This window comes from Solanum pennellii, chromosome 1 (genome assembly GCF_001406875.1).
Source record: "Solanum pennellii chromosome 1, SPENNV200".
Taxonomy (NCBI): Eukaryota; Viridiplantae; Streptophyta; class Magnoliopsida; order Solanales; family Solanaceae; genus Solanum; species Solanum pennellii.
In genome coordinates, this window is record NC_028637.1 from 95,382,854 (window position 1) to 95,408,965 (window position 26,112).

Below are 26,112 nucleotides of genomic sequence, written 5' to 3' on the forward strand. Positions count from 1 at the left end.
TCCGGGTCTAATGGAATCAAACATAGAGAAATGTCATTCCAAGGCTATAAGGTACAGACTACGGAGAAATGAGAAATCATTCATACACGAATTGAAAAAAAAATATATGGTGAAATTGCCAAAAAAATAAATATTTTGTTATTGAAAAGGTCGGGGAAGATTGAGTGGAGTTTCTACCTTGTATTATAGGTACAAAATTTCGACCAAACCCTTAGTTTCACATGATAAAAACATGGATGTCGCGGTTGTTTCATCTGAGGTGAATGATTGCCGGCCTCTGCACCCTGTAATACGGGGTAGTGGACGGTAAAGGTATAGCTTGGTTATGAACAACTTCAACATAGACATTTCTCTTATCCGTCCTCAAGGATCTCTTTATGCACGTGCATGCATGCACTGCTGCAATACTTGTAATTATATCTGTGAAAGGGAACCTTACCAGCCAATGACCCGTTACAGCAACAACAGAGAATATCAGTACCTGAGCCACCTGGAGCAGAAACTAAGTCGGCTCCTTGGGCTTTAAGGGCTGCTGCAGCAGCTAATCTTCTCTCAGCTGCAGCTGCTCTTTTTTCCCTTTCAGCATCAAGAGCCCTTTTTGATTCCTCCTGATTGGCAAACAGAAAACATATCAGACACCACAAAAAAGAAAAGAAGCGAACATTGAGCAGCACAAGTATCAGCATGAACATTGAGCAGCACAGCACTTTTAAAGAAATTCCAATTCAAGCAGTGATAGGTATAAGTGCACAAAAAAGATACAGCAGTAAATATGTTATCTTGACCTCTTTGGATAATTTTGCTGAAAGACTAGATTGTGATTTTCCTTTAAGAGCTGAAGCAGCAACGCTTCCTCTCTCTGAGTTAGATGGAGCAGTCTGGATTTGAGCAGCCTCAGCCTGCAAAAATGATGTCACAACGTTGAGAGAGAGAGAGAGAGAGAGAGATAACAGGAGGAATGAGGATGAACAAATTAGCCCATGTTGTTGGTGTTTGAGAGGCAAATGAACTTCTACGTTGCTTAACAATACTCCTCTGTTTCTCATCAGAGGGAGAGTAAAACAAGCTAACTGCAAACTTGATGACTGATTGAAGGTGAAGTTTCTGAAAAACAAAAAGAGCAATTCTAGAACCTTCGTTTCAACTCATGCCATGTAATCCGGGCTCAAGCAAGAGATGAACCAACAAATATTTTGGCAAGGCCTAAGACAGGATATGGGAAAAAGTTTGCGATCATAAAATGATCAGAAAACAAATTAATATGCACCTGAGCCTTTTTCTGCCTTGCTTTCCGCAACTTTTTCAACTCTTTGGCCCTAGCTTTCTTCTTGGCGTTTTTCTCTGCCTGGTGAGAGAAATACAACTGTACATATCAGATAGCTACATAATGCAGCATAAAACACATTTTCACTGGTCGGATTAATTTAAGAACATATTTAATGGCTGAAAATGAGAAATAACACATGCCAAAAGTAAATTAACTCATTTTGTATATCTTGTCCAGTACCTTATGATGTGATAGCTACCAGACAGAACTAGACAGAAACTTCCATCAGTTTATCCTGGATCATGGACAAAATATATTCTCCTAGGAAGGAATTTAATGTAATTCCACATTCACACTATTCATATTTCTGAAGTACAAGCATACTACAAGAAGAAGATTTACACTACAACAGTGACAATGGAAGGGAAAATATTCAGAGCATCAGGTACACTTAAATTCATCTGCATTTGTGATATGCCTGATATGAAGAAACTCTAAACATCTTCTTACTACTTAACATATACAAAGAACGGAAGGTGACCAATATAATAGAGCATTCAAACAACATGCATTAATCCATTTGACAGTATATGCCTAATGACACTGTTTTACACTTCCTAAATGAGGGAACTTAAAATCTCCATGGTCATTGAAAGAGTAATAATCAACTGAACTTTCTAAATTCAAATCCCTCATTCCCTAGCTCAGAGATTGCATCTCCCACATCTAACTCAGAGATTGGAAAGCATTAGTTGGAGTGTCTGCATAAACACCAAAGTTAAAAACAACAATGTCTAGATCAATTTTCTATATGATCCCATATCCTAAGTATAGGATCCTTCTCAAAAACTACACCTTACATCCAAAATATAGGAACCTCGGCAGAAAATTATACCATCAAATATGACACCCCCTAAAATAATCAAGAAGTTACCTGTTTAGCAGCTTGTGTTTCCTCCATTTCTTTAGTCAATGCGCTAGGCACCTTAGCAGCATTCCAATCCCACTTGTCAAGGTTTGATGCCATGAAGCGCCTAAATGCGTTTCTCACTTCTTTTTCAGTTGCAACCATATATGGAGTTCTCCCTCGCTCGTCTTTGAGGCAAGGATCTATTCCTTGTTCTAGAAGTTCAAAAACCTTTTCAGAATCCCCACATTTTGCTGCTTCATGTAAAGGAGTGGATGTACCAACAGTGTTATTATCACTATCACTATCACTATCACTTGATATGATCGCATTGGGAGATGGCATAACACTAGAAGATGCTTTTGGGACTTCCTTAGTCTCCAAACTTTCCTTCAAAACCTCCATGGATTCATTACACTTGCTGCTCAAATCACTTGTACTTAATAGTGACACCTCTTCACAAGCAGGTGCAACTTCCTCGTTTACTTCAAAGGATACTTGCGTCAATAAGCCATATATTCGTCGAGCTTCCTTGTAGGTAGGTCTTCTAACAGTCAAAGGAATATTTCTTATAACATTAAGCTGACAAACAAAATATGGTTGATCTCCATCAAAAAACAGTTGCCTGTTGTTAGAAGGAGCATGGATGAAGATACAGGACGAATCAGCAAAGTAAGGCTTCCATGCTAAGAACAGATCTTGAATTTCCTGGTTACAAACAGCAAAAATTAGAAACATGCTTCATAGTGCCTCTGCTCCCTTGCAATATGACAGCCAAACAATCCTCTCCCTTATTTTTCCTTTTCCAAATCAGATAGAGACACTTCAAATAGTAAGATTAAAAAGGTAGGAGCAATCCAGCCTCATAAAAGTCCACACTTAAAAGGAATCTATTTATAAGACAATGTGTCAGAAATGGGAATTGAAGTATCAGACTATCAGTCAATAAAATATGAAGGAACTAGCAATAAAGCTCATCAGTAACATGAAATAAATCTAAACTAGAAAGTTCAAAAAAAGAAACAACTAAATAGAAAGCAGAAGCAATAGCACTGATATGGCACCAACTTTAAGGCCCGATTGGACTGATATATTAAAGCATCTACCTCCTGATTGGACTGGTTTGTTGAAGTGTCTAACAAGTGTTTATTAAAAAGCACCCCATTGCCACCAACATGGGGAAAAAATGGGCGGAGGAAAATAAGGAAATTTTTTCATGATGAGCATGCAAACAAATGCAAGAAAATATGTTGGTCCACCTACTTGAATAGAATGCTCTTGTAATTAAGAAATATACTTAATTTGACAAGCCACACTGAATAGGATACCGATGCAACATAATCTATCTTATATGAAACTTCAATCCCTTTACCTTTTTAAGAGCAAGTTCATTATACCGACGAATTGATGCTCCAGCAGAGTGCGCCATTTTGCCACTTGCATCTTTTGATGATTGTTTCTTACCAGCCTTGGCCCGTATAACATATCTAAAAGAAACGTAAAGTAATCTAAATTAGCCACACTATCTGCTAGGATTTTTAGTTTATGGGTTCTGGATTACGATGTTTTCTGTTTACAGGTTTCTAGACAAGCTGTTTATACATATTAGGTAAATTTCTTACAACAAATACAGGATTCAAATCAAAGCTACTAGGTAATGCCGAACGCGTAGCGAAAAGTGTGACTCCGACCCTGTGTCTCTCAGAGATGCTGGAATAGAAGCTATGACTTCTCCATTAAAGAAGCATGGTAAGTGCCAGATAAAAATCAATATCGAACATGAACTTTTGCCGAGAATATAAGCAGTATCTGACAGTGGCCACTGTCAAGGAAACACGGAAAAAGGAAAAAAACGAAATAGCCTAATTCTTGAAGCCAAGTTAGGGATTAGGGAGTGATAACAACTGTACCGAAATATGAAACAAGACAAGTTCAGAATGCAAGCCAAGAGAAAGGAAACTAGTTTCAGGGATACATTGTCAGAAGTCTGAAGGAAAGCAGAGAGGACTTTTAAAATAGGACCCTCCCTGTAAGAGAGAGAGATCTTGCTACATGATACAGACTGAAACTATATAGAGAGCCAAATGACGAACCAACTTAGTCTGTTCCTGGCAATAGAATTTTGTAGGAATCTTTTCAATATAAAACTCAAAAGTTCAACAAGATGCGAAAAGATTTATTAATAAATGATACTAAGTACATGCGGGAAGGAGGAAATAGACGTGACCCGTGCCCTTCAAAGAAAAATAAGGAAGGTTCTATCGACACTGATACTTCAATATAAGGAATAGGGTAAGGATCAACCAATATAACCCTCATATACCATTCAGTGACATTCATTCTCATTGTGGATTGATGTTAAAAGTTATGGTTTGTAATTTGGCTTTCTACCTGTCAATTTGAGCAATTTGTTGAAGCTCGTATTTGGCACATGGTTACACAAATCAACATGTTTTATCTATTTAATCTTTTTGTGTTCCAAGAGATGTTTCATTACATGCAATATTTTGATCATTTCTTTACCCTCAGAATCTGGATGATACACACCTTTTATAAGACAGTCAAAAGGATTAGGTGTCGATAACTGCAGAGACCTTTATTTCTGCACGGAGCATGAATTTTTCTAGACTCTAACTTGATGCACTGATATGAAGGGATCAAACGTTTATATATAAATTACACAAGAAAAGGATCAAAAGTTTCAAAATTTCTGTGATCTACTATTTGTAGTAAGTTATCAACATATTCTCATAAGATAAAAGAAAAACTTGATCAACGCAGCACAAATAAAGTTCATTGCAATATCCAGTACAAAATATTCTTTGATTTAGTTGTTTTGGGACGAAGATAATAGCATAAAGGAAGCATTGCATTTTTTCTTGCAACAAAGACTAACCTGTGGAATGTCTTATGTGCCACAGCTGTGGTACCATCAAAAACACAGCCTGCAAAATGCCCACCTCTTGCAAGCAACACAATCCTCAAACGGGTATTATCCCTTGGTTCATGGATCAGATATTTCAACTTCTTAGTCAATTCATTTTCTGTCAAATAAATTCTATTCCTGATATCATCTGCAGCAAGCGCCTTCTTGTTCTCAAACAAAATGCTCTCTGACTCATTCAGGAGTAAACCCTTCCATAGTGAAAGGATCTCCCCATTATGCAATTTTAAAAATATTTTGTTCTTGATATCTCCAACTATTCTTCGCTGCAAATCATTGGAATGACCAGACTCTTTCTCATCTTCGTCATCTGATCCAGAAATACTTGATAAATCATAATCCTTACATAGGGAATCAGAGGTCATCTCATCAAAGTCTTCTTCCTTAATAGTGTCTCTCCCAGAAATGCTTAGCTTTATCTGATATCAGTACTGACAAGATATTACTATAACTACTATATGAACAGCCAGTATAATGCGATCAGCACCTTCAGGAACAAAAATAATAGAAAACTGGAAAAGATATTTTCTTTTTGTGGGGCAGGATGAAGAGGAGGGGCTGCAGGTTGAAAACTTAAGAGGCAGAGTAACCAAGTGATAATTTTCAGAAACACAACCTACTTTGAAGTGCTTCTATAAGCAAGGTCTAAAAGAAGAATCTAAAGATGTTTACTAGAGATGATTTCAGATAGCAATGTCCTGCCACCTTCAAAATATTATATTAGATTAAGTATTATTGTGACAAAATATTCTTTTGCTGAACACATTGAGACCAATTCCCGTAACCGCAACTTCTAAACTCTACTAGTGATATGTTATCAGCCTATTTTAGCTTATTTTACAAGCAAAGAGCAACAAGTATTGGGATATTATCTAAAAGTTGCTAGTTCCAAAGGGCTAACCTTACCTATATGAATGCTCATTTAACTGAAGTACTAGACAAAAATATCTAAAGAAAATGATTTTGCTTTCTGTCTTATGAATACATCTCTAAAGTTCTTTCTTCATATATCACTAACTGATGTTAGTGGTTATCAGAAAAGAAGAAAATAAATAAATTTGAAGATAAAAGGAAAAACAAGTACCGTTGACTACTAGCAATGAGTTGAGCTTAACCCAACAAAAGAAAAGGTCTTTTGAGTCCGATTATAAAGATCAAAATCATAATTTTCACAATTATCAGCCTGATGGACGGCAAGGTGCTATTCATAGCAATTCCCAACTTCAAGAACTAAGTAACTTCTTATTTTATCTTTCACTTACAAAATCCTCGCCCTTAATAGTGTGTCCTAAGAAGGACAGATTAAAAATCAACCAATTATGCCTCAACCCCAAATCAGTTGGAATCAGCTATTGAATCCTCTATTATCCATTATGTTCTGTGCAGGTCAACCTCGTAAATTTTATGGAATAACATAATCAGGGAAAAAAGAGAGGGGAGAAGAATAGTACATTTAGTCGATGAATATCGGATTTGAAGTGAGAACGCTGGTCATGGAGAGACTCAAACTCGGCCTTACAAGTATTGCAAGACCACCTTTGTTTGGGGTTATTCCTACTACTCAAACTCTCCGTATTCTCCACTTCCTTTTTGGATTCGTCATCAATGTCTACGTCGTCTAGGGTTTTGACTGAGAGACTTCCGAGTGGTTCGACTATGGAGAGTGGCGAAGCTGACGGAGATTGGAGAAGGCGGCAGGAATCAAAGAAGTTCGCTGGTAATTCGAAGATCGAACGGTGCTTTTTTTCGTCGATTTGTTGCTTCAATTGATGCCGGCGGTTGTGTGTACTGGTGGCGGCGTTAGAAGTAGAAGCCTCCACCTCCATCTTGTGAACGGTGATTAATCCTACGATTCTAATCGAACAAACACTAATAATAGTTCGCAGTTTGAAAATAGGGGAAACAGCCCTTTTAATAAAGAAGGTATACTAGGCCTAAAATAACAAAATTAAAGGGCAAATCAGGTTCTTTTTTCTTTATTTTATACGATATCGTTGTTATTTTTATTTAATATTTTAATGTCATTACGACACTTATCTCATGTTTTGTAAAAAAAATTTAAAAGATATTTTAGATAATTATATTTTGATTGGATTAAAGGAATATTAAAAGAACGAGTTGAATATAATATGTTGTGTGAATAGTTAATAGAAAAAAATTCCAAAGATTCAAAAAAATTGAGGTTAGTTTGTATTGGTTTAAAAATTTATAAGTTCAACACAAATGATTTGGTTTAATATTCAAAAATCTGAACCAACTCAAAAAAATTTAAGGTTGAAAAACTCAAGTTTTATTAGTTTAGTTTAGTTTAGTTTGACATTTTAAAACTTGAATCAATCCAGTTTTATACACCTTTGTGCCTATTTATGGTTAGTTTTAATAGTTTTTAAAACTTATAGATATAAATAACATTTCTTCATAAACTGAAACATATTTCTCAAATACTATAGGCAACCCACATGGTGAAACTTCATCGAAATTTTCACTCAAATAATATTTATCAAAAATATTTAAAAATCTATGATCAAACACTAGCTTAACTCTTCGACCATAACTTCACTATTTCAAACACCATTTGCACAACTTGGTATAATATGATTAAGAGCGTACATGATCGGGTTGATTCAGATTTTGTCAAATATCATACTAAACAATTTGTATCAAATTTTTAAATTTATAAGCCAAATCAAATAATAAAACTGGATTTTTAAACCTCGAGTTTTTTCGAAATTTCGAATTTTTCCTATAAAATATTATACAAACATATACTTGAAATATTTCTTTAGTCTTAACAAAATAAAACTATCTAAGGTATTCTTTAAGAAAATAATTAATAACACTACAGAATTCAAAAAATAATAATAATATTGAAATCGCATAAAACAAATACTACAAATTAATAAGTCATAATGAAGATGATCACAATTTTAAAGTATTAAATATGCTCAAATAAGTTTAACAAGTATCAGTTACATGATTAAATATCAAAGGAAATTAAATTAGATTATATATTTTAATTGTTTAAACCAGTGTGAAATCAAAGGATAAATATTCAATATTATTGTCATTTTTAATGTTAAATTATTTTTGTATTTTTTTTTGCATTGAGCATTAATTTAATTTTGATTTAAATTTTATTATCATTATCAACATCTGTGGACTATCATCTTTTATGGAACCATTCAAAATTTTAATATTCAAACTTCAAATAATATGTAAAAAATAAAATTTATAAAAATATATATATAAGAAATATTAAAAATCATATAAAATATAATTTTAAAATTATATATATAATTATGGATTCATTTAGGCTAGTAAAATCAATCCAACCCAAATATAGTCAAATTTCTTTTGCACTAAATCAATCAAATCAACTACTAATCAAATTTCTTTTCTTATTTGATTTGATTTAATTTTATCAATTCATGTATTTATTTTTTTTAATTTTAAATTTCTCAACTGAAAATCATAGCACCGCCAATCAAAACTGCAGTAACAGTCATAATTGTTGAACCATTTTAATTGAGTGCATTTATTAGATAAAAATAAATATTATTAAAAATTACTAATCACTTGTTAAATTGAATTTTCTCATTTTTATGTTTTTGGTGATAGTATTATTGTAGTGATCATACGATTTTGGTGAACAAAGTCACGAGTACGTGACCATTCATGTAAATTTACTTTTCAAATTAAGCAGCCGCCAAAATAAAAATTAGAAAATAATACTAATTGCTACTTGCTTAGCTAACATAGATAAAATTTAAATTAATTGTGGCTCACAATAATTTTAGTTATAATTATGTCATTTTTCTCCTCTCTAGCCTCTCGCCTCTTTAATGTGTATACAAATACACATTATAAGTATACATATACAAGCATATGACACATATACAAATATAATTAATCTCTCTCTACTTTCTGTCCTTTCTTGCTCGCCTCTCTCCTCCTTCTTTTATTCTCGCATGTCTATATCCTCCATCTCTTCAACTCGCTCGTCAGATATACAAATACGCATGTAAACAAGTTACATATATAGTATATACAATAATCTTACAGATATACATATACAATTCATCTCTGTCCACTCTTTACACTCTCTCTCTCGCCTCTCTCTTTCCTCTTCTAATTTCGCTCGCCTCTCAATCTCGCTCGCTAGATATACAAATAAATATGCACATCAGTTACATAAATACAATTATTTGAGAGATATACACATACAATTCATTCTCTCCATTTTTTACCCTCTCTCGCTCGCCTCACCTCCCTCTCCCAATCTCCTTGACCTCTCTCCTCCCGCAACATACAACTACGAAATTGTAATCAGTAAATCATAAATACAAACTACAATTAAATTATTTTTTAGTGATCGTAAGTGAAAATTCAAACAAAAAATAGTCCATTATGTATTTGTTGGTACAAATAGTGAAATGATCATTTATTTCCACTTTTGCGAAATAAACATGTCGGTAGAAAATCACTTACACAAATCTTAAATACAAAATAAAAATTTCTTATTCAATATTTACTTATTACTCTTAATTTGTTATAAAATCAAGCTCATAAGAATATAATCATAAAGAGAAGAAGACAAGACAAGTAGATAGAAGAAGAGAAATTTTCTTCTTATTCAAGTGTATGTAAGTCTCATCTGTATGTCATACAATAGTGAATGAACAATTTTATTTATAGAGTGAGAAATCATGCAAAAGTCACCATATTAAGTATCATAATAAATAGATACATTTTTATCCAAAACGGTTTATGAACTAGTGAATATGGATGGTTGTTCATGTAACAACCTTATAAACTATCCACTCATTCAATGAATTTAGTAACATAATTTAATATTTCAAGATAATTTTGATTTATATAATTTAACTGAAAATCAAAATATGACAAAGTAAGAATTAAGAGAGGAGATAAATTAATACTTTATATTGTTTAGCCACTTTCTCTTCCATCCACAGAATGGAATCAGAAGGGCTTTGCACATTAGAAAAGAGAGGCAATATCTTCCTCCTAACTTTAACCGGCACCGGTGACCATCGTTTACATCCCAACCTTATCGACTCCATCTCTGCCGCTCTCCGCCGCGTCAGATCCGAATCTACTTCCTCTTCCTCCGCTCTGATTACCACAGCCCAAGGCAAATACTTCTCCAATGGTTACGATCTTAAGTGGGCCTTAGTGGACAACGCCCGCCAAAAACTCATGTCCAGAAAACTCCGATGTCTCGTCTCCGACCTAATAACCCTACCTATGCCAACAATCGCCGCCGTCACCGGTCACGCTTCCGCTGCCGGCTTCGTCTTCGCGCTTTGCCATGACTACATCCTGATGCGCAAGGATCGAGGGTTTCTCTACATGAGCGAGCTGGATATCGGGTTTCCGATACCGATTTGGTTTTCGGCTTTAGTGAAGTGCAGAATGGGGTCGCCAGCGGTCCGGCGTGAGGTGGTGATGAAGGCTGCTAAAGTAACGGCTGAGATGGGAGTCGAAATGGGTTTTGTGGATTCGGCTCATAGTGGAGCGGAAGAAACTGTGGAGGCATCAATTAAGTTGGGTGAAGAATTGGTGAGCAGAAATTGGGATGGGAAAACGTACGCTGGATGTAGAAAAACACTGTTTGTGGAGCTACTGAATTCGCTTGGTTCTGATGAGACTGTGGGAGATTATGGGGACGAGGATGCAAACAAAACACTAGCCAAGCTGTGAGTAGTCTCTCATGGATCATATTATTCCAATTTTTAAAAAATATTATCGCGGAGCGTTCGATTCTTCGAAAATGCACTTTTTTTTATTAAAAAAAAAAGTCCTCCTGTCTTAGCCATATTTGTGCGCTTTTACTTGTATTAGTATGGTATCACTGAATTATGAGTATTATTTATATAATGTAAAATGTACTAAAATGTTTATCCTTTTATCTAATGTCAATTATTATCTAATGTAGTATGGTTGGAATATGTTCATGTGTGGAGTGTTAAAATTGATGGCCGAAATAGGTTATAATAAGAGAAATAAAATTATAAGAATAGGATCGAAATGATGACATAAATTTATTGGGAAATTATATAAGAAGAATTAGAATTATGGCATCATCTAATTGGAAAATGAAAATTATATATATACTAGGTAGGATCGAAATAATGACATAATTCTATAAAAATCAAATTTAAGTAATTACTAAAAAATGAAATAAATTACTTTTTCATATCTCAATTATATAGTAATATATATCTTTGCGGTAACTCCTCATATTTGAATTACTTAATTTCGTTCGTTTTTGTAATGACACATCGAAGGATTAGTGCTATCATTCCAACCCTAGGAATGTCGTACGCATATTATGTCAAATTTAAAGGTGGCGAAATCCACTCAATCTTGTCTAATTAATCCAACTTGTGGGCACTTTTACGTGTAGGATAGGAATTAGGATTGTGACTTATTTATTAAGTTAATCAATGAATTAAATTCACAATGACACATCAATCTATTGGATTAAATAACGATTAAATTAAGAAAAATAATCTAATCTTTTCAAACATTTCTTTTATATTCACAATTTCTCCTTATAATTAAAAATAATTATATATTGTCATACTAACTAATAATTTCATATAAAATTTGAAATTAGATATATCTAGATACATATTTTGTTATTAGATACGTTGAAATTGAGAGAGAGGCGAGCAAGATTTGTCTATGTATTTCAAATACATGTGAATCACAGTAAATATATATATCTGATACTAGATGTATGTATTCGGGGTAAGAAATATAGTAGCGAGATTTATCTGCATATTTTAATTACATGTAAGTCCACATACTACATTGTTTTTTGAACACATTACACATAATTTCCACTCTTTTATTTAAGATACATGTATCTAGATGCACGAGATCCATCTAATTTTGACCTATGCATTAAAGAAAAATATGTATTTGGATGCATTAGATACATATATTCAAAGTAAAATTTAATAAAATTTTGTAATTTTGCAAACTATCGTATTTTAAAATAATTAGCTTTGTAAACTTCTGAAATTTCTATATAAGTTACAAATATAAATAGTGCAATTTGATGAGTTAAAATGTAACCTAGCCCAAATAAATAAAAAGATATTACTATTTCATTTGACATTTATTTGTCATGTTTTGAATTGATTTGACATAAGATATTTTTTTAAAAAAGATTTTTAAATGTGTGATATGTCAAATCACAAATGTATTAAAATGAATGTTAATCCTTTATCAAAAGAAAGAGATACTTTTAAAAAATAACACAAGGAAATCTTGAGGATAAGCAAATTGAAATAGAAAAGGCTTAAAGAGAAGAAATAGTTTCTTTGAAATCCAATAAAATAATATTGAACTTGTGGTAATCAGTACGTGTAAAAACAATATACCTTTAATTAGTTGATGCGGCAGTAGATTTTTCAAATAATATTCAGAAAAATTTAACAAATAGTGTTTGTCTATATTAATTGTTATCATTTGGTAAATATTTTTGACAAACATTTCAAATTCATAAATATTAATTTTTTCTAGTATTTGAGCCAAATATCATTATTTGGAATTTTTGAAAATTGAAATTTTATCTCAAATTTTTTATCTTTTATAATAACACCCTCTATAGTAGTTGTATGCACGGTATTACATATTTTTACGTGAACATCAAAATAGTGATTAAATATTCAGTGAATATTAAATAATGATATGATTGTTGATAAAAATGATGAGTAATAGGTTCAGGGTAATAAAATCACGTGCTTTATCTACTTCACGATGTATGGAATGATGCTTACTATTTGTTATTATTGCAACTAAGATCCAATTGACTTGTAATACAAACTTATGTGAGTTTTGATAGTTTTTGAAACTTATGAGTATAAATCATATTTTTCTAAAAAAGTAAAAAATATATTTCCCAAATTTTATGGTCAAACACATGGTGAAATTTTACCTAAATTTTCATTCAAATAATATTTGTCAAAAATATTTAAAAATATATGACCAAACGCTAGCTTAGAATGTCTACGAAATAGTATTTTTTTACAAAAAAAAAATTTAGTTCCACTTTACACATTTATCAAATTATTAGATAAGTATGTTTATTTAGAAAATTACAATAATCCTACAAATTGAGATTGTATTGTGGAATAAAAGAGTGTTACCAGAAAAGAAAATAAATGTATATCTCCAACTTATTATTATTTTGTGGAAGAAGGGTGTTTATTGCGGTGAAGCTTTAAACTCGACGATTAATTTGTGAAATTTATCAATTATATACCATTGTTTGACTATTATATTTTTAACAGAGATAGATCAAGAATACTATTATTTCATCAATAAAAATCTTGAATCCCTCTAAAAATAACAAGATATTAACTTGAAAAATGACATTATCATTCATTTATTTTTGACGGGAAGTATATTTTCACCAACAATTAGGCTACAATATTAATGTTAGCATGCTATTGAGTCGATCTATTCATAGTAAAGCAGCTTAATTATGAATTCTTATACATCAACACTTAAGTGAATTGAAGACAAGTTGTTGTATTGTTACATAGTTCTGATTTCTTTTGCTAGAAAACATTTAAGTAAAATCAAGAAGACAAGTTACTGCACGTCACTTCAAATACAAGAGCTTTGTGGGTGGAGCAATGAATGAACAAGCAATGGTTAAAGCATGTCCACTTCTTTCCAACTTTCTTTACTAGACCATGATGGTCCCTTTGATGATATTTTGATAAAATAGTTAAGAGTTCAACACTTAACTTTCTACCTTCCTACCTCAATTATTCACTCTAACTCACATTTCGAGTATCAATATATTAAATCTAAAATTTGACTTCTAATTTTTGATTCGAGATCTGATTCTTAAACTCGATTGAGACTCAACTCTCGAATTTTATGTTTACTCATTTTTTTATTTTATGACGAGGAAAACCTGTCGCTACTATCATTTGAGTGTGCACAGGGTGAAATCTCCGCTCCTATCCAATAGCTCGCAAATCATATAGGAGATGTAACCCACACTAGGCAAGTCTGATGCGACGAGCTAGACCCAGAAGGCAAATTCATTTCTTTTGTTGGCAAGTGATTTTGAACTTCAGACCTCCAACATGAAATTCTCAAACTCAAACTACTGGGCCACCCCGAAGGATTATGTTTACCCATTTCAAATTCGCTCAAATTTAATGAATGCACCTGATTACCACTATTAAATCTCAACTAACATCCCTACTCTCCAATTTCTAGCCCAAGACAAATTGATAACTTTCATTTAATTTAACAAAGATAAAATTTGTAAGGTAAAGATAAGTGTGTGATAATTTATCTTATGACAATCTCTGTCTACTTGCTCACTCAATAAAAACAGGAGGTAAGCCAAGTTTAGAAACACCATCAGTGAAGTACACTCAACAAAACTTTAGAAGGTTCTGGAAATCACAACCTTCTATAATTATTTAACTTCTGTTTATAAAAGAGTTTAGTTTACGCCAACAAACAAATGCTCTTTCACATATTCGGCATCTATTCACCACATATAAAAAGGCAAATAGCCATCACAAAGTGGGCCCAATTATCTTCAATTGCTTCGCTGTACACTCACCGACACTACCCACCAATTACAACACTCCTTTACTGTGATATGCGTAACATTTGATAATAACTCAACAAGTGGAACATTATTATACACCAAAAATAAGAAAAAGGATTTAAAATAAAAACAAAGTACAGCAACAGAACAAAAGAAAAGAAAAAACAATGCCCTTTACTCAGATCAACGGCTCACTCGCTATTAAAGGACATTTAAAAATTAAATGAAATTAAATAAAAATCGTCTCTACAAGCAAGTCACAAATAAAAATATGACTCCAAAAACCCAAAACGGAAAATGGCGGTTTAGGACAAATAAACGGACACAATTACCGGCACTGACACTGTGAGTAGAGCTTTCAGTAGCGCCGGAGTGTTAACGTTACCAGCGTTCTTCTTCGACGTACTGTTCTCCGAATCTGCAGTGGGACTATCCGCCGGAGAACCAGCTGGAGATGAAGTCGGTGGAGCAGGAGGAGACATCATTGGAGTAGGAGAGCTGGCTTCCGGAGCAGGGGCTGGTGCTGGTGTTGGAGAAGTCTCCGGAGCTGGTCCTGGTGCTGGGGATGGAGCTTTTCCGTACAATTCCACAGGCAGAAGCACACTGTCGACGGTGAAAATGCAGAAGGGAGTAGAGTCAATGACTGTGGAAGCGATTCTGGACGAATCTACACCTGTGTCAAGTGTCACCTGGTCACCTTCTGTTGAAACTGCCAGATCATACTTGCTAGCGCCATTAGTAGCTAGAGTTGAAATCGGATCCTTCGTCGTTTTCAAAGTTCCAATAGGAGTGTAACTCGGAATAGCATGATACTGCAACAATGAAACAACATCAGCGCTACTGAGATCGCTCAGATCTGGAACTTTAGCTCCCTTAAACGCCTCATCATTTGGGGCAAAAATAGTCAAACCCTTCTCAATAGCAGTTTGATACGTCTTGAGAACTCCAGATTTGACAAGTAATGAAGCAAATGTTTTACACCCAGCTTTCTCCAATGCACCAGTAATATTAAAATCACCAGATGGCGCCGGTGCCGTCAAAATGCCCGGAGCAATAATCGGAGCACTAACTTCCAACACAGAGATATTATACTGGATTTGCTTCACAGATTTAGTATATGTAGACGCCAATGGTGAGTTCGGAATAGCTGAACCAAAACCTACTTTACCACCTTTAAGATCTGTAATGTTAACAGAACCTACGTTTCCATGAGCATTGCCGGTAGTTTGGTAAAGAGTAGTAGAAGTCGTAGTACCGTCGGAGATCTTATGAAGTTTAGTACCGTCAAAGTAATCAAGCAAAACATGAAGAGAGAGAACATTTTTGATGACGGAAAGTGGATGTTTGTCGACTATAGCAGACATAGCTCCATTAGGCAAAGCTAAAACGGTAATAGTTTCACGGCTGTTAATCTCGTCGGCGAGTTTAGTTTGTGAGAGATAGCTGTTGAATACACTGTACTCCGGGAACTTGTTCAAAATTTCAGTGATGTTGTGTGCATGAACGGAAACGGTAAAGAGAGTGAAGAGGAAGAAGTGTAGTGTAGTCATGGTGTATGTTAAGCAAAGAGAGAAGTGAAACTTCAACGGGGGAGTGAAGGATAATAAAGGGGTGTGGTATTAAAGGAGACGGTTGACAATGGTTAAGAAGTGAGGGTTAACTATAGTTAAGTTAACTAGGGTTGAGAGTGAAGAATATATGGATAGCATGTGAGACAGAAGAGTGTGAGGGAATTCCGTTCAACTTTAATTTGGGCAACAGCTGGAGATATCTGGTATTGTCGGTATTATTACCTTTAAAACTCTTTTATGGTCACAAAATTACAGAAATGTCCTTAATCTTTTGGTTGTATGGTTTTGGCCCTTTCATAGGTACATCAAAATATAGTAATTCAGCTCAATTATTAGTAAGTTTTATTTAAGTAAAGTCTTTTTGGGGGTGGGGGTGGGGGTGGTTTAAATTTAACTCACTTTGGTGAATTGGATGAAAGTATTGAATGAGTTTGAACTATGATATTAATTGTTTAATATCAAATTGACATAATAGGTTTTGATCCAAATTAATTTTGAGGATAGAATATAACAATAATAATAACTTAATATATATTTATAAGTGGAGTTGAGGGAGAGAGTGTATATATCGTCTTATTTCTATTCAGTAAAAAGAGATTGTTTAAATTTTAAATGATTTTTTATTTAAGTAATATATATCAAAATTACCTATTGAAATATATATATAGTAGTAATAAAGAAATTGTGCTAAATGAAGAAAAGTAGAGTAACAATAAAAAAACAACATGATAATCGAAGCAAATAAAAGAATCAATAATAATAAAATTAAAGAATAAGATATTAATTAAGTAATAGAATGCAAACTAGATAATTCATCAAAAAAGATAAAAATAATAGTAATGAACCTTAATTAACCTTAATCTTATATCTCCTTATCCTCCTAGTTAAGATAATGCTTTTCTAAAATTACACATAAGTTATGTCTTGTGTAATCACCCTTCTTCGATCTATTCTTATGCAACAAAATCAATCATCTTTTGACAGTCTCTCCATGTCAAGCCCCTCCAAATCACGAAGTTGTTTGGAAGCTTGATTCTAAACTATGGCCAAAAGTATATAGGGTCCTTTGCAATTTTTCTCCTACTTTGATTGGTCTTAGTTTTTGCCGTTCAAGACAATTTTTTTTTTTTGGAAAATGGATTTATATATTCAATTATATCTCGCATTATTAAATAACATATATCCTACTAACTATAAATTTAATTTATCAAGGCAAAAGTTAAATCAATATCCATTTAAAGGGCAAAAATTAAAGACCAAATAATTTGAAAGTAATGGTACAATGGGATATATAAAAGTTTTTGCATGGATTTCCCACTATTTTAAGGTGTTCTTTAACTTTGACAATCAAATTAATGATTTTTTTAGGGATAATGTACAAGTAGCCCCTCAATCTATGTCTGAAATCTCATAGACATGTTTTACTATACTAAGGTCCTATTATCCCCCTTAACTTATTTTATTAATAATTTCCTACTCCTTTTCGGCCTACGTGGCACTGTCTTGTGGGCCCAACGCTGGTTGACTTTTTTTTCAAGCTAGTGTCACATAGGCCGAAAAAGGGTAGAAATTACTTATATAATAAGTTCAGGGGGTAATAGGACCTTAGTATAGTATAAGTGTGTCTCTGAAATTTTCGGCATAGATTGAGGGGGTACTTGTGCATTTTTCATTTTTTTAATTTATTTTTCTCTGCTTCTCATTTATGAAATTTTATGGTCACACATTTGCCTTATGTAGCACGAGCTGTATAGTATTTAATTTACGAGATATAAATTTAGAGAAATTTTTATTTTATTTAAGTTATAATTTTGTGTGTCGTACCTCTATTATCATAAATTTGATAGGATCTAAGTTATGATTTGTGAGACATAATTTGTATCTTGTGAATTTCACTTTGGGATGTTCTTTGCCTTGTGATTCTATGTTAAGGGTATTATCAATCACCTTTTTGTTATTTAAAATATCGAAGGACGAAAATCATAAATTTGAGAAGCAAATATTAAAAATCATAGAAAGTTAAATCTTAAGAATGATCTTTTACGTAATTTTCTTTACAATAAAAGCATTTATGTGGATGACCCGAGATCTCTATCCCTAACTTCCCCATAAATGAGCATTGTGACACAAAAGCCCCATAAATTTTTGAATGGCCCAAATGGGGCTTATTGGACCCTCCTATGACCCATATGCCTCATCATTTTTCGTTTGAACTCTAAAAACCCATGATACTGCCAATAAATTAAAGTTGGACTAGGCCTAATATTTCTACCATTTTGTTACAAAAATACGGTACAATTAGGTGGTATGAACAATTTTTTAGCTTGTTATGAATTTTTAGCCATAGTTAAAAAAGTAAAAAGGAAATAAGTATATAAATGTTCTACTTAAAATATATAAGAACTTATAAAGGTTTGAACCTTATGGACTATTTCTTAATTAGGAAACTAGGCGGATAATTAAATCCTATAAAAAAAATTCAATTTTTTGAATTTATAAAAATTTAAATTTTATGAATTCTTTCTTGATTTTCAAACTTTCAAAAGATTTGTGAACCTCATGAATCATATTAGTTTTGAACTTATAAACATTTGAACATCGTTCCTTTCTTGGTTTTGAAATTCAACAATTTTTGAACCCTATAAAAACCTTTTTTTGGTTTCGAAACTTCAATAAAATCTTGAATCACAAGAATTGTGTCCACGCACTCATATGTGAATCAACAATATGTAAATCTCTCTTCATCACATGAAATCGAGCTTGAATCACTTGAGTCAGATATGTTTGATTTCAAATTTGGACATGAAATTTATGTATATACATGAATTCATACGTGTTATGTTCCCCGGTTATGAATCTAGTTGTGGGGCGTTGTAATATGAAATCTGATATTTTCTTCATACGATTTATGGTATTGGTTCGTTAAGAGAGAACCTACGATCTCTTGAGTTTGAAGTACTCAAAGACTTGAACAATTTTCTGCTTATATTTTCTCAGTCACCAAATAATTTAAATACAATACTTATAAAATAATTACCCCTAGAACTAGGACATGACTTCCTAACTTAACTGGAACTAAAGACTGCACTATTAGAGGAAAATAACTGCATTATTACAGGAAAATAACTGTTACTAAAGAGAAATTACTGCAGTATCTATTGGATAATTAAGGAGTGATAACAATACGTTTTTTGGAGTGTTAAAAAGACATTAAAAAGAAGAAGAAAATTCCACAGAAAAAGAAAGAAAACAGGGGGAATAATAATGGTGTGAAAGTTCTGACTGAAACACGAAATATAATTTTTTGATTGTTCCAAGAAGCAAATTCTTCGAAAACGACGAAAGTATGACGCAATATCACTCTTATTACACACAAGGTGAATAGAAATAATGGTGTGAAAGCTTCAGCGACAAAATTAAATATAAATATTTAGCTGTTTTCAAGAAATAAATCTGATAAAAACGACGAAAGTATAGCACAAATATTACATTTGTCATAAATCAAATAAATGTGACTATGCTCCTAAAAAAGAGCGTAGTTTTACTATCCGTCCTAACTGTTCAAATTTCTTGAACCGACCCTTTTTAACTAACTCTAAATTATTATCCCTATCACCACTCGATCATATGAACTTACTAACAAATACTTATTTCCTTTTCAATTTTCAAGTATAAAAACCAACCTTCATTATGTAAAGTCTTTAAGTGATACATCAGTTAGTATGTTTTTCTTTCTTTTATTCACACATAATAAAAATAAAAAATATGATTTCATATTAAGAGTTTTTCCTTTCTTTCATGTTTTATATATTCTTAATATTAATTATTCATTTCTTAAATTATTTTTAGGAATGTAATACTATTTTATATCATTTAATATGCAAATTATGGTAAAAAGACGTGTAAAATTTAAAATGAACAAATAAAAATAAACAAAATAAATATTTATAAATCGACATTATATGAATCTCTTTTCGTTACATAAAATTAAGCCTAAATCATTCTGAGTAGATGAATCTATCATTTTAGCGTAGAGCTAAATATAAATATTTTTATCATTTTTGAGTAGATAAATCTAAAACAATAAAAGTATACCACGAATATCACACTTTTATCATACACAAGGTGAATACTGCAAACCATGTTCTCAAAAATTAGCGTAGCTTCACAAATTTGAGAAAAAAAATTGGGGATTGTTGATGTTATAAATTTATAAAAATGGGATGAGTTTTGAAGATTTTCGATAACAAGCATACAATCCTAATTCATATTTTGTTTCTCCTCCCAAACGATTTGTTATTTTATTCGCAAAGCAAACGCATTAAGTAAATCATGCCGTAATTAGTACATAGGAATTAATTATGCTGAATTAGTGTATTGAAAATAATATGTATATGCTGTATACTGTTTTTAATATTGTTTATATACAAAAAAAATCAACAATATCCTCCTAATTCTCTAGTTTTATACACTTTTTAAAAACCCTCGTCTTGCTAATTTCATTATTTGTTATGCATTAGTTCTGCACAAAATAGAGTACAGTATAATTATATATATGTTGAAAAATAACGTTAAACAAAAAAAAAATATATGCATCATTTTCTTTAATACAGTCTATCAAACAACCTCTCATAGATCAACAATGATTATAGATTTTCCAAGTAATATTTGAAAAAAAATTTGGCAAATATATACAATTTGTCATTATTTGGCAAAATATTTTTGGCAAATATCTCAAATTCCAAATACTAGTTTTTTCTAGTATTTGGGTCAAATCTCATTATTTGGAATCTTTTGAAAATTAAAATTCTATCCTAAGCTTTTATCTTTTACAAAAACACCCTTTATAGTAGTTGTTTGCGTTGTATTACATAATTTTTTACGTGACATCAAAACAGTGATGAAATATTCAGTGAATATTAAATAATGATATGATTGTTGATGAAAATGATGAAAAATTAGCTCAAGGTAATAAAGTCATGTATTTCGTCTACTTCACGATGTATGAAATGATACTTGTTGCACTCACTCCAAATTACCACATTGCTCTTGTGTCATGGACACTATTTGCTATTGTTGTAACGAACATCCAATTGATTTTTAATACAAACTTATAGTTAGTTTGGATAGTTTTTAAAACTTACGGGTATTAATCATATTTTTCTAAAAAGGTGAAATATATTTCTCAAATCCTATGGCTAAACACATGGTATTTGTCAAGAATATTTAAAAATTTTTAGCCAAACGCTAGCTAAAAATCTCAAATTCAAATTTGGGGTATAATTTCTTTTTACTAGAGAGCATTTTCATTTTAAATGATATACTCTTTATTCTAATTTAAGTGATATAAATTCAAATTTTGTGATTTAAATAATTTAATTTTAACTCGACATTCATGCATAGAATCTTTGAAACAAAATACATATAATAAAAAATTACGTTAAAAGTATTATAAGCCATATCAAGATAATTTAAAATATTTATTAATATATTATTTTAAAAAAGCTTATTTAAATCTTAAACCAAAAAACAAGTTTATAAATAAAAAAAGTAATATTTAAATTAATCAAACTTTAATTCAAACATGGTAAATGAAAAGAAGAAAGCCCAATCGATTACTCAAGCGTGATATATAACCATTAACCACCTATGAAGTTATTTTTTTAAAATTAGATATCTTAATAAAAAATATTTTTCTTTTAAATAAAAACTTATTAAATTAATCGTGTTTTAATATAAATAGCGAAAGAAAAGAAGAGTGATACAAGGGAGAAAGTTAGTGGTAATTAACCATAGAGTAAAGAGATAAGAAGTGGTAGTAGTAGATATCACGAAATTCTTCTGAAGGTTGTTTGTCTGTGATGGAGTCTGCTATTTGGCATTAATGCTGTAAGAAAACTGACCAAATGTCAGAACAAATTCTGACCACTTACTTTAATTACTTACATGTTCATATTTACAGACAAAAGCTAGTAGGAAAAATGAAATGGCAGCTGACACTTCCATGCCACTAATCACTATGACCTAACTTCTTTTGTTTTCTTCATTACTTCACTGCCGTGTTCTTCTTCAATTATATTCCTTCCTCTCTTTTTTCTTTTTAATAGTAATCACTATCACATTACTTTGTCCATAATAAACGGATTTATAATTTATGACTTATTTTAAAAGACACGTATATAGTGTGAGTCAATATGTTCCTAGCTATAATAGAAAATGAGGGATTAGTTATTTTTTTTTTATAATTTGAAATATTTAATTAATGTTCTATAATATAATTTGAAAATTCACTCAATTTAATTCTGAATAAGTGATAAATATCATATAAATTGAATAAAGGAAGTAGCTTTTTTGTTTTCTTCTCTCTTACTGTGCTCATCAGTTTTTGCTGTGATGCATCTTTGGCAAGTGTCAGCAATATCAGAAGCTGAACCACTCTCTAATTTCTGTATAGTAAATTTTGGGTTGGTTTAGTTGCAGGTTTTGCTTTTTCCTTTTTTCTTCCATGTGAAGGCAAGAAATGCAGCTTCATCTATTCTCTGCCACCCCTCTTTCTCTCTCAGGTCTTTACCCTTCTTATCTCTGTTATGTTTATGTTTATGTGTCAAAGATTGGATTTTTTTATGTGGGGTTTGTGTTACTGATGAAAATTATGCTTATTTTGATGAAGGAAAAGGAAAAGAAGATGAAATAAAGAAGAAAAAAGGGTCACCACCTTGCATAGAGCTGTCTTTAGGCTATGGAAGTTCAAGCCATGTTGTTGAGGAAGATGAAAAAGATGACAGGTCATCTAACTCTGTGTTCACAGAAGCTCAGTTTCAAGAACTTCAACTCCAAGCTGTGATTTTTAAGTATTTAGTTTCTGGTCTTCCAGTTCCTTTTCATCTGTTTTTCATCATTTGGAATAGTGTTTCAAGCTCCTTGGGTGACGGTGGAATCTACAAACTATATCCTACCTGTAAACTTCCTATTCTTTCGCTTTAATTTGTCTTTTTTTTAGTTTTGTGTTTGTTGAATTCCATCAAGATTAATTGAAAAATATGATTTCTTTTCATTGGAAGTATTAGTTTTGTGATTCAAACTGGTGCTCTCTATTCAAGAATGTGTTTTGTTTTTTGGTTGAACTTTTGGAAAATTGTTGCATGAATCCTCCTTTTGTATTCAGTTGTTCTGATAGAGGAAACTGTTGTGTTTGTTTCTGGATACTTTTAACTTTTCTTTTTGAATAACATAGTTTAAAAGCCTATTGATAAGAATGCTAAGATCTAAAGAACATTGAACCGACTTTATTCTATTGGAAATGAGTTTTTTGGTTTCTGAAACATTAGATGAAGTTTAGTTGCTGAAAAGATTTGCTTTTGTTTTTCTTTGAGTTGAAATTCTGACTCTGTTATGCTTTTGGATTCTGTTCTTTTTCAAGTTTCGGCTCTTTTCCTTTGCCTTGATATAATAATATTCTGAAGTCTGCAATGCTTTTTGATTCTCTTGTTAGATTGGCTCTACTGTTTTATTGCCTATACTGTGAGATGCATCCTTTTTGTGGTCATTAAGCATTAAAGTGTTGATTTATGATAAAACATTTGCCCTGTATTTGATTAGATTGGTCCTTGGAGAATCATGTTTATTTGTTCTGCCATCTTTCCTCGGAACAGTGCGAAAGCGTTGTTTGTTACATAATTATTACTATATGAGTCTATGAGCTCTAAATTTCAGAAACTTAGTTGTGCTTTTTATCATCTAAAAGTCTTTACATCATACTTGGTTTGATGTGGGGAATGAATATCTGGTGCTGAATAGTCTTTGATAGGTAAGGGCTAGAGTAAATGTTTAATCTATGTTATATTCATTTGCACAATGAAGAGCTTGGCTATGTGAATACTTAGGTTCTCTGAAGCATGTTGTAATGCTTTAATGTTTAATAATATGGCTTCTGGTTGCAGTGGGACGATTTGACTATACGAGCATGACGGATCCTGAACCAGGGAGGTGTAGAAGAACCGATGGGAAGAAATGGAGGTGCAAAAGGGATGTGATTCCAGGTCAGAAGTACTGTGGGCAGCATGTGCATCGAGGTCGACGTTCAAGAAAGCCTGTGGAAGCTTCTGAACATGTTATGAGATCAGATGATACAAATATCATTTCCAAGATAACTAAACTGTATGCCAGTTCTGATGACCCTGGCAGCAAATGTGCTCCTGCAAGTAGTAAAACATCCTGTTTGTCTTCTACTAGCAGAACTAACCAATACAACAGCATCGAGGACTCATCTGCTAAACCAAGATTCATCAATTCTGGCTACGGTAGTGAGAAGCAAGACACCTACATGATTTGCAAAAGAAAGGACATCACAACTTCCGTAAAAACCCCATCTTTCATTGCTGGTGACAATGCTGATAGTAAGAACATCGATTTCAATCGTATTAGTCCTAGCAAAACCAACCAAAAACAGAACTGCGGAGAAGCTACGAAGCATGGTGCTTTGGTTCCAATTTTAGGTCTATCTACAAAGAGTGACCAGCAACACACTATAGGTAAATCACCGATTCCAATGTGTTATATTCAAGGAACTTCTTTCCGTCTTCATTTTAACTTGTCTTTCATCGGTTTAAGATCTGTAAAAGTAGCATGCCTTTCCAGGGAAATTATCTAGCACTAGATTATTTAAAAATTCTTCTGAGCAGTGCCTAATAGTGGGTGCTTCATGAAACTAGTAGAGGAATTAGGATTGTATGGTCTCCTTTTATTAATTTGCTTGGATTTGTGCAATATTAAATAATTTCTTGCCTCATATTTGATAGTAATCGATAACATTTTTTATTTTAGCCCTCTATTTGTAGTTTTTAAAATCCTTTTGCATAATGCTGTGACAGTTGAAGGAGAAGTTAGTTTCTTTTATTAGCTCAGCAACCTTGATGATTGTTAATCCTTTTTTTGTTATAACACAGGCTCAGAAGCTGACCAGCAGAGGTGCCGAAGATCAGATGGAAAGAAATGGAGATGCAGCAAGACTGTTGTTCCTTGTCAAAAGTACTGTGAGACTCACATGCACAGGGGAGCCAACAGAAAAAGGGTAGCCTCTGTCTCAGTTGTTGTCCCGCCTTCTAAATCTCCTTCATACAGGTTTTGCCCACCCGAAAATGATGGTACTCGAAGAAACTTGAACACCAGTCTCTCCATTTACACAATCCCAGGGCGCCAAAACATTACAGATGATGATTCTAACAGTAACAGTATTAGTGATGCCACCACTATCACCGATGAAATACCAGCATTTGTGTCGCATTAGAAGAAAATCACGGAGACTTTGTGTTGTTGGTGTTCTTTTTAGCAAGATGTGTGAACTTAGTGAGTACTTGAGAAGTGTCCATGAAGGTGATTTTGTGGCCATGTACAAGTCCTTAGCTAGTCTGTAAATCTATTAGGATTGAAAATTCTGTTTTGTAATAGGTTTGATGAGATGATAGACATGTACTTTTTCCTACTAGATCTCCTGGCTAGTTGATGACTATTTTTGTTATATACAAGAAACTGCTGCTTAATGATTTTAATCAAAAAAAAGTTAAAAAGGAATCAGAGTCTACCTTGTTTGGATGGTTGTAACTTGTTGTATTGTATTGTAGTTTATTGTTATTTTAAATGAAATATTTATTTTGATTGTAATTTAAATTTTATTGTATCTTATCGTCTAAATCCAGGTAAGAATGAAAAGACCGTAACGATCAATTTGGAGTGGTCGTTACATTAATATTTTCTTCTAATTTTGTTTTTATAACTTTACTTTGTACCCTACTTTTTCTAAGGTCTATCATG

At 32.4% G+C, this 26,112-nt stretch overlaps 4 protein-coding genes across 4 annotated transcripts; 2 read left to right on the forward strand and 2 right to left on the reverse strand.

The window, feature by feature from the left end:
- LOC107022333 (ankyrin repeat and zinc finger domain-containing protein 1) lies at positions 1–7,034 on the reverse strand. Its single transcript, XM_015223232.2, has 7 exons — positions 6,570–7,034; positions 5,071–5,537; positions 3,547–3,661; positions 2,202–2,882; positions 1,268–1,345; positions 786–899; positions 1–608 (listed from the first exon to the last, which is right to left on the reverse strand). Exons 1-7 carry the CDS (start codon positions 6,942–6,944, stop codon positions 354–356), a joined length of 2,085 nt encoding a protein of 694 aa, XP_015078718.1. The 5' UTR covers positions 6,945–7,034; the 3' UTR covers positions 1–353.
- Positions 7,035–10,030: 2,996 nt separating this feature from the next.
- LOC107008484 (enoyl-CoA delta isomerase 1, peroxisomal-like) lies at positions 10,031–11,052 on the forward strand. Its single transcript, XM_015207539.2, has one exon. The coding sequence runs from the start codon at positions 10,093–10,095 to the stop codon at positions 10,837–10,839; it is 747 nt and encodes a 248-aa protein (XP_015063025.1). The 5' UTR covers positions 10,031–10,092; the 3' UTR covers positions 10,840–11,052.
- Positions 11,053–14,776: 3,724 nt separating this feature from the next.
- LOC107007083 (fasciclin-like arabinogalactan protein 10) lies at positions 14,777–16,542 on the reverse strand. The gene has a single exon (XM_015205551.2). The coding sequence runs from the start codon at positions 16,279–16,281 to the stop codon at positions 15,037–15,039; it is 1,245 nt and encodes a 414-aa protein (XP_015061037.1). The 5' UTR covers positions 16,282–16,542; the 3' UTR covers positions 14,777–15,036.
- A 5,738-nt stretch (positions 16,543–22,280) lies between these two features.
- Positions 22,281–25,872, forward strand: LOC107014132 (growth-regulating factor 9). Its single transcript, XM_015213994.2, has 4 exons — positions 22,281–22,865; positions 22,973–23,260; positions 24,243–24,833; positions 25,248–25,872. The coding sequence occupies exons 1-4, from the start codon at positions 22,823–22,825 to the stop codon at positions 25,586–25,588; spliced, it is 1,263 nt and encodes a 420-aa protein (XP_015069480.1). The 5' UTR covers positions 22,281–22,822; the 3' UTR covers positions 25,589–25,872.
- Positions 25,873–26,112: the final 240 nt, after the last annotated feature.